Genomic DNA, 9,823 nt, shown 5'->3' with positions numbered 1-9,823 from the left:
TAGGTAGTACTTGGTTGTGTAGGTGTAACACTCACCTGCCCTGGTAGGTAGTACTTGGTTGTGTAGGTGTAACACTCACCTGCCCAGGTAGGTAGTACTTGGTTGTGTAGATGTAACACTCACCTGTCCAGGTAGGTAGTACATGGTTGTGTAGGTGTAACACTCACCTGTCCGGGTAGGTAGTACTTGGTTGTGTAGGTGTAACACTCACCTGCCCAGGTAGGTAGTACTTGGTTGTGTAGGTGTAACACTCACCTGCCCAGGTAAGTAGTACTTGGTTGTGTAGGTGTAACACTCACCTGCCCGGGTAGATAGTACTTGGTTGTGTAGGTGTAACACTCACCTGTCCGGGTAGGTAGTACTTGGTTGTGTAGGTGTAACACTCACCTGCCCGGGTAGGTAGTACTTGGTTGTGTAGGTGTAACACTCACCTGCCCGGGTAGGTAGTACTTGGTTGTGTAGGTGTAACACTCACCTGCCCGGGTAGGTAGTACTTGGTTGTGTAGATGTAACACTCACCTGCCCGGGTAGGTAGTACTTGGTTGTGTAGGTGTAACACTCACCTGCCCGGGTAGGTAGTACTTGGTTGTGTAGGTGTAACACTCACCTGCCCGGGTAGGTAGTACTTGGTTGTGTAGGTGTAACACTCACCTGTCCGGGTAGGTAGTACTTGGTTGTGTAGGTGTAACACTCACCTGTCCAGGTAGGTAGTACTTGGTTGTGTAGGTGTAACACTCACCTGTCCAGGTAGGTAGTACTTGGTTGTGTAGGTGTAACACTCACCTGTCCGGGTAGGTAGTACTTGGTTGTGTAGGTGTAACACTCACCTGCCCAGGTAGGTAGTACTTGGTTGTGTAGGTATAACACTCACCTGTCCGGGTAGGTAGTACTTGGTTGTGTAGGTGTAACACTCACCTGTCCAGGTAGGTAGTACTTGGTTGTGTAGGTGTAACACTCACCTGTCCGGGTAGGTAGTACTTGGTTGTGTAGGTGTAACACTCACCTGTCCGGGTAGGTAGTACTTGGTTGTGTAGGTCCTGTACCCGGCTGCAGCCAGAGGGTCCATCAGCCTGCTGGACATGAACTCTCCGCACGCCTCGCCTTCGTACGGCAGGTGGACGTCATACGGGGGGACTTCTGAGAAAGAAAGATTTGTGTTACGTCATTACAGGGGGCAGGTCCTCCAGACACCCTCTCCCACCCCCACCCCCTCCCTTCCTACTCTGCCTATATGAGCTACAGGCTAGGGAAATAAATCGGTGTGATATTGAATCAAGATGTGCAAGGTATTACTTGGATGGCAACAACTGTTTAAGGCACATGGACGGGGGTGGGGTTCAATACCACTTTAAGTCCATAGAAGTATATTTGAATCTTTACTCCGTATTCTGCTTATCTGTTCCAAACGACTCCCTGTAGAGTTTTATATATTTATGTAGTCATGTGACACCCCTATCACTACATGTACAGGTCTCAGTGTCTCCTTATTGTCCGGGTAACTTTTCTCCCAGTAAAATGACAGCAAAACAACAACACGGGCTCGCAAACAAAGAGTTGGAGAGACCGACAAAATCAAAGCTGAAGACAACCCTGTGAGAAAGAACAACGATTGGAGCAATGTACCACTGCTTATGCCCAATTGTATCACCGGTGCAGAGTTTTAACAACCCAAGAATGTGGGACATTGTTGTTCTTCCTGTCTCCAGTATGTACCGCTTGAACAGCCTTTACGAGCTTGGCCCTACGCAGGCTTTTCAACAATAACTATAAGCTGACAGGTGCACTTTGATTTCACCTTAGCAACGAGATAACCACGTAATCAATAAACATTTAGGTCAGCAGCAAAGTGCCCTTTCACGTCATGGACCCCGTACCGCCGGTGTCGCCTGTCTGGGTCTGGGTGCAAACTGTCAATTAGCCCAGAACCGAGATGTTCAAGGTTCGAATCCTGCCATGCTACGGATCTTGTACCTTTGGGAAAGGCACTTCACATTCCTTTCGAATTCCTTACGTCATCTATTTGTTTAAAATTACCTATCGGGAAGATGGAAGGAGAGGGATGGGCTCCTTCCAATACATATATGGCCTCCTTCGGTCAATATTGACCATGGTAAAAATCCAATACCATGCCCTTAACAAAGTGGATAACAACACTACCACTACGTCTCAAAAAGGCTTGGGGGGGGGGTCTACCTTTATCTCATCAAGCCGGTTGGTCTGTGTATTTGGCACTTTTAAAATAGATTATTAACCTGAGTGTCCTTGTCTGTAAAAAGGAAAAGAAAGTCTGGCTCATTGAAGGAGTTCAGGTATCCACTCAATGAAATATTGCACTGAGAAGACTTATTAAGTTAATAACAACTCCTGAATACGTCACTTTTCTAAGAATTAGACCTGAAAGTGAAACCGTGAAAAGGTTTAGAAATTAGTTAGAAATAAGTAATTAGAATCAATTTGAATTCCAGGTAGATCTATGATCCTTCGTATGCCTGTAGTTCTTTTTCGGGACATCAAAGTTGAGACGTGTTTTAGAAAGACATTATCGTCAGCATAGATAAACATAGTATGGCTTGGACAGACTACGCGAATAACGAAGAATATCTGACTGGATACCAGCAGGTATAAAGCCCATATCGCTGTCGAGCCCTTCCTTTACACAGTACTTGTGATACACTTGTTACCAACACACCGTGATAGCTGTTCGGCTTACTGTTCGACAATGGCGCTGTGAGTGGTAACAAAGTCCCCTACCATTAGGCAAACAAAATGGTGAATTTGGTTACATACTCGGTCCCGCATACCGTGACACAGCTTACCACCGTGCCATGCAATTATTAACACATAAATAAACTTTCGCATGTTCACTTTAGTTAGGTCTACAAATTGAAATAATGTAGCTTAATGCAACTTAAGGTTAGGTTAGGTGCAGACAATATGGGGAACAGAGAAGAACTCACTAGACAGCAAATAAAGTCGCCAGATCGGCTGTTGTACTTACCTACGGCAGCCATGGGTTCAGGTACGGCGGTATTGTTTTATTTTTCTCGTGTTACTTCCGGGAGGCGTGGAGCGAACGGGAAACACCTGTAGCTGCCTCACCTGCGGCTAGAACACTTTCAACTCCGCCATGTAGGTGTGCAGCGTCCCGACGGAACTTTTCAGACAGGTGATCACCACAAGGGCGTCTCGTTTGCCTGCCCTTTTGGTAACTTTAATCTTCTAACTAGTTCTAACTACTTCTATTAGACGTCACGATTGGCCCCCAACTACACCGGGAATCCCCCGCCTTCAGAACTGTGACGTACGTCACACCTCGTGACCGTTTCTTATAATCTGATTGGCGGAACTTGTTTGTTAGTAAATAGGGGAGGGTATAAGGGTCATACCACTTGTTGAAGAACTAAACTTGGACAGTTTGTTTTTTTTTCAAATAAGATTTAGTCACGAACACAGCGGCGACACAGACGTGCGTCCGTCGTACCTGTTTTACACATGGGACCAATGCCGTGCGTTCTCCCTCTAGATGGCCGGGTTTACACAGTCACGCATTTTCGAGACGACTTGTACACTCCACTAGACTTGACTTGACGTAGACGCGGCCCAACGCCCCCGCCTTTCATTGTAGATGGTTATACTAGTATGTGATTGTAAGGTGTATTTTTGCTCTGGGTATAGCTGATCTCCAAACCACTGCAGTTTGTTCTTGTGTTCTTCTTTGCCGTTGACAAGACCTACTAGGTAGTGGAGCTGCCAAGGTGATAATACATTGTTGCAACATACGAAAATCAGTTGATAACAGCCGAATGATCTGTAGAAATGATTCCAATACAACAAACACATGGGTATGATGTTAAATTTTGTACACGACTATTCATTGCTATGATTCTTCAAATCGCTAGGTGTCCCCACACACAGTTTTCAACACTTGCCTTGACGAACTGACGTCAAAAGAACCGGTTAGCCCACTTTTAAATATGAGTCGGGAGGGTTCAGTTGTTAAACCTTGCAAATCTTTACACAACACGTTGTTACCTTCGCTAAGAAGGTTAAATTTTGGTAGTGTTTGAATGTGTGGTTTTGTTTGTATGTTTGTTTCTATATGTGACTGTGTGATTGCGTGTTTGTGTGCTTGCTTAAGTGCGTGCGTGTGTGTGTGAACAATACAACTCCATAAGTCATGAAAGGATCTTATTGATATTAGGTATGTGGGTACGTTAGACCTTGAAATTGTAAGATTTTGGGACATCTGAAGGCTTGGTAATGCAGCCGAACCTCCGGGTTTGATATCTCAAGTTCACTGATATTTCTTGTAAATCCAAGTTTTATTCGACAAATAAGTCCATGAAAATGTACATGCAGGGCTAACATAACCCGGGCATATGGGTAACACACGCTGCCTGGTGGTTTATAAATCAACGCAAATATTTCTTGTCTCCTTTTAAGATAATGATCGACTGAATATTTGTTCTACGACGCTAAGAAACCCATGACAAGAGCAAACATCTAAGAAAAACTACTATGCTCCGGCACACTCCTCTGTGTACACTACTGCCATCTCAAGCAATTTGAGTACTCTAGCAAATTGTTTCCCTTATTTGGCAAATTTTACACTTTCAAACTAGGTCTCTAACCTGTTTGCAACAATGCACAGTGACGCATAGGGCAGACGCGTCCTGTAGCCTTGTCAGCAGGCTTTCGGGTAAGGCTGGTTTGCTTTGGTTGTGTGTTGTTTTCTGATCGTAGAATCAGTTCTAATAGTACCCAGTTTCTTGTAGAAAGTCTCTCCCCTAGTTCACCTTTATCCGCGGGGTAACCTATGTTCGTTTTTTTTAAACTGGATATTTAGGGATATATTTCACAGCTTTGCAGTTCAAAACCACCGTCAGCTTGATATCCCCAGATATCATGCAAATAACGGATATAGGTTAGCCCCGGATAAAAGTGAAGTAGCATTACATTCAGCACTGATATACAATCAGAAGACAACACACTATAGGTCCGTACAAAGCCCTGTAAGCCTGCTTGGAGGCTACGCGTCCCACCCTGACACCTCATGACCCCGGCTCTATTGTCTGGTCGTCTTGCTGTCATTTGTGTCGGTCCGACGGGCTGCTAGCGTGTGCCCCACCCTCACATGACGCGCCGGTAAAGGGAGGGAACGTTGTGGTTTACGCCTGGACAGTCGGTGTGCTGGGAGCGTACAGGGTCGGATAACATCCCGGTAGATCGAGAAATCTTCAGACCTGCGTCAGGAAAGAGCGAGACATTTTTGAGGATAACATTTTTAGGTGAGTGAAAAGTTGCTCGACCTCTCGCTGAAAGAAGCGTCTTTGTAGTTCATCTAATCACCCTGAGGATACACAGGACTAGACAAGGGGACAGACTGATTTTCTGTAAGGAGAGAAACAGGCAGTTTCTTCGCTCTCTGTTCCAACCTTATTTCGTTCACGATGCTCTTGACATTGCAGAACAAAAACGCTTCCTAATCATGACCATGACGGTGGCCTGGGCTTGTCCTTTGTGGTTATTGTTCAGACGTTGCCTGGGTGGATACGTTTTCTGAGGTGACGTGGGAACTAATGTGCCTTAGGCCTCGTGTGTGCCCCCTTTGTTCCACGGTGAGAAAAACACAGTACATTTCAACATGGAAGAATTGTGTGATATTTGGTGTGTATGTTTTGCGTGGATCCCCTTGCTCTATGACACACTCGGATTCAGTTTGCGACAGTTCATTTGTAACGCAGCATCATTCTGAAATAGCCAAGCCATAGTTTGGCTGTGATTGTTACAACATCATTCAAAAACAATTAAGCTGCCATCACCGAAAGTTTCGTGTAAAGATAGCTATCAGTTAAGTAAAATCACTTTAAAACTGTGGCATTAAAATGGCCTTATAACAGGTCAAAATTTGCAATTTCCTATTCGTATCACGCGCCCTTTTTCCGTCCTTAGAAAAGACGGTTTTGTATGTGTCGTCATGGCGTATTTCTCCCTTGACATCTCTTCTTTGAGAAGATTTACATCGGAGTTCTAAGCTAATGAAATTCAAATAGTGTCTTTCTCGTATTTCGGTCTTTGGAACCAACATGGCCGACGTGTATATCGAAGGTCATTCCGTGTCCTCCCGTCCGTTGTTAGTGATAAATAATTGATGTACAGGGCGGTAACACCCAGCTTACACGTCACCTCACTCGAGCTCCCATAGGCATAGCGTCCTTTTGTAATACCCCCAGTGTAGCTGCAGTACAGTACATAAGATTGACTCTATCAGATTCGATCGTTTGCTGAAAAATTGGTCAAAATTGGCCAACTTGTCAAGTTAACTGAATAGATAATGAACAAAAGGAGTTAGCTGGCCATAGGAGTACTCTGGCATACATGTATCAATTGATTATTTGGCCAGTTTCTACCATTTTCCCAGCAGCGTATGTAGTCTTGTAAATAAGGTGCAGTTTCACATAGTGTACATCATGTTCTATTTTTCTTCATTTGTCCTCTCTGTTTGAAGTGAGTCCGAGAGGTCGTTAGTCCTTTAGAGGCAGGGTGTGCCATTGTTTGCTTCACTCCAGATGGTCTATAGACAGAGCGAAGGTAACACCTGCAAAATATACTTAAGGACAAAGGGAGCCGCCATTTGTGTCGTTTTAAGGTGTGTCCTGGGAGATGATGGGAAGTTAAAACTTCTATGTCGATGTTGTGTTCGGGTTGAATAGTTTGTTGATATACACACTCCAGGTGAGGCCCCAGCTTGTTTGAGGCATCAATGTAGGCGTTAATAATATCGGGCTTTCTATTTTCATTGTTTTCTCGTCCAAACAAGAAAGCCTGATGAATATAAAGCTGATGCCTAACCTCTGCTTGGCGAGTACAGCTGATGTGTGTAACAGATACAATTAGATACAATTGCTACACACTCCCTGTATGACGTTTCCCACCTAATTTGCCACAATATTGACATATGGTATCTTCTACGAGGCTTTAACTTCTAGCAAGGCAACCAAACTCTCAACCAAAGCTAATGTCAAATTAACGTGACACTTGTTGGTGCATTTGTTGCAATTTAAATAAACTTATATCTGCTTTTAAGCACGACAAATACAGGGCAGTACCAACTGAGGGTACCTTATCAAAGCATCTTGTTTCATATCCTGTGAAATTAGACATTAAATCTATTCAACACATACCTTTTTGCATACAGACTAAATTGCATGCATATCTTAATTGAACACGTAAATTCATTTTTGGACGAAATTGACATGATCTATCAGGACTACTTCATTTGATTTGGTCAAAACTATAGGTCAGTAATCCAGTTGTAAATGGAGAATTGATAAAGCCCCTGACAGTAATTGAGAATTAATGAAGCCCCTGACACACACATAGCCGACCATGGACTCCCGACCTCCCCCAGGCCATGTTAGACCTAGCTAGCTATTCGTGAGCAAGGTCGTCATCTGCAGTCGGGAGTAGGTTGGCAAGGTTGCGTACTAGTCTGTATAAAATGCGTCTGCGCCTGCCGAATATAACTTCAATAAATCAAAAGGTCGGTAAAGTAATATACTGCTTGGACGCGCCCAGAGGAGCACGCTTAGACAGTCTGAGAATAGGTAATCTCCAAGCAGATTATACGGTAGCATAAGACAATATCAAAAGCTGCCAGAAGAGTGAAGCCGGCCTAGCAGTTTGTTTGCTTCGGTAGCCAAACACAGACCTAGGTCGGCTTTTGATACTATATATCTTATGCTGCCGTAGGATCTACTTAGAGATTATGAATATATAGGAATGATTCAAGGCGCCAACATCGGGGAGTGGTCGGGACCAAAGTTGTGGATATGTGACAGGGGCTTGATCCACCGCTCGCTGTCAGAGTGAGGGATAAGTTAGATAGATTGAGCTGTGATCCTCCGCCGATGCGTTATTCACCGTTTACCCAGGTGAGCAGATGTGTAAGGTCAAAGGGCACGACGCTGACAAAGTCGTCCTGCAGCATACCTGACAGGTGACAACAGCACGTAGTCAATATGGCAGGGATGGGTGCGGTGGGGTGGGGGTGCTATACTTTAAGCACCTTCAAGCAGATCTACCGCTGGCAAACCAGTATCGATGGACCGAAGCAGTATCCATTGGCCACCGGGGGTCAAGAGATACTACTTTAGCCCATGGATATTCTCTTGACACAGATAGAATTATATTTGTAGGGTGATACTTGATTTTTTTCTGGCCTAATATATATATATTCAGCCTTCAAGGCGTAGTCAAGTATGTCGGGCATGGATTGAATTGAGTGGATGTTTCATAATTGAACCCCTTGTCTAGCCTCGTATTCAGCCTTGTACGGGCAAAAGTACGATGTCAGGTGTATTGGTGACGGACTATATCGATATCTCTCCATGCTATAGTTGTACCCGGTGCCCTTTTTCTAGGACGAAGTCAGGTATATATACATTGTATATTGGAGATGAACTATCTCACCATTAATGAATGTTAACATAAGTAAAACCTTCTTCTAGCCTTGTTTGCAGACTTCTGCAAAAAGAGTGACCGTTGAGGAACAAACCGGAGGTGTGAACATCAAGACTGTATCCCAGGCTAAACAAGGATTGTCCTATAACACGTTATGTAATGTTGATACAGTTCATCTTTAGACCTTATCATGCTTAAAGATATCGCGTGTAATGTCTTTATGAAAATGAATCACTTATAAGATGTGATAGATATTTGGCTCTATTTGTCGACCTACAAATGAATGCATAGAGAACACATTCCAAACTGATTTGCGCGTAGCTTAGTATAGATGGCAAACAATTCCAGACTAGTTATTTCATTATAGGTATTTTAATATCCCTTAGATACGTTATAAAAATAAAAATCACTTATCGGATGTGATAGATATCTGGCTCTATTTGGCAACCTCCAAATAAATGCGTAGTGAATAACACATTCCAAACTGCATTACTCGTAACGTAGCCACGATGGCAAACATGACCATTCCATCCGCACCACGCCTCGGATAGGGTGTGGACATTCCAACCATATCTGCCTGGGACTAAAGTCTGACAACAACCGTTACGTGTGGCCTCCCGCAGAACTTTATAGGGTGTAACTCACTCTTGTTAAGGGTAGGGGGCGTTAATCACATGCCTATGGAGACATGGCGTTTTAGTAGTAAACTGTGAAACCTAAATTACTAACAGGTAATGACAGGGGAACGGATGATCTTTTGCGTGGAAGGTATAGTACCAAGTAATCAAGTAATCCGTAGCCCAAAATTGATGCCTTCTACGTATGTGACGTTTGAGGGGAATTGGCGACGTAAAGCGAAGTCAGCGTACCCGAATCTAACATTATATTTGATATTTGAAACGAACCGACGCACAGATCGGCACAGCAATATGCATGTTAGTTCGGATATCCCGTTTAGCCCAACAAGATAATTAACATTACTGGTACAGAAAATGCTTCTACTAGTACTAGTGTAAGCGCCAATGTTTAAATTGTGATTTTTGATCCAAGACATTTACCAGTTTTCTAACTATCGACTTTAAAGTATGACAAGACCGGGGCCGCCTACCGACTGGTTTAAACACTCCACCCACTTGGCCATTTCACTGAGCTCAACTCAAGTTGCCACAGGGTTAATGGAAAGGGGTAATGCATGAAGTATAGCGCTCTCTAAAAGGGTTAAGTACTCAGTCTTTAGAAAAAAAAATGAGGTTGCTGACTCGAGACAAAATTGTACCCTGAACGCCTCGACAGAAGCTCCTTCGGCAGAGACAAAGCAAACCGCATGTCTGGTATGAACCCATTGACCTATTTTGGGTCG

The 9,823-nt window shown here is 43.9% G+C and overlaps 1 protein-coding gene across 1 annotated transcript in view; it reads right to left on the bottom strand.

Moving 5' to 3' along the window:
* Window positions 1-3,276, bottom strand: part of LOC118431549 — an 8,953-nt gene extending 5,677 nt beyond the window's left edge. The window contains exons 1-2 of the mRNA XM_035842789.1: window positions 2,999-3,276; window positions 1,004-1,137 (exon numbers count right to left, since the gene is read on the bottom strand). Of these exons, the coding sequence (XP_035698682.1) occupies window positions 1,004-1,137; window positions 2,999-3,011 (147 nt within the window). The 5' untranslated portion in view covers window positions 3,012-3,276. The remainder of the gene's footprint in view (window positions 1-1,003; window positions 1,138-2,998) is intronic.
* Window positions 3,277-9,823: the final 6,547 nt, after the last annotated feature.

This window comes from Branchiostoma floridae, chromosome 15, assembly GCF_000003815.2.
Source record: "Branchiostoma floridae strain S238N-H82 chromosome 15, Bfl_VNyyK, whole genome shotgun sequence".
Classification (NCBI taxonomy): domain Eukaryota; kingdom Metazoa; phylum Chordata; class Leptocardii; order Amphioxiformes; family Branchiostomatidae; genus Branchiostoma; species Branchiostoma floridae.
This window is presented reverse-complemented; position numbering and strand designations above follow the sequence as displayed.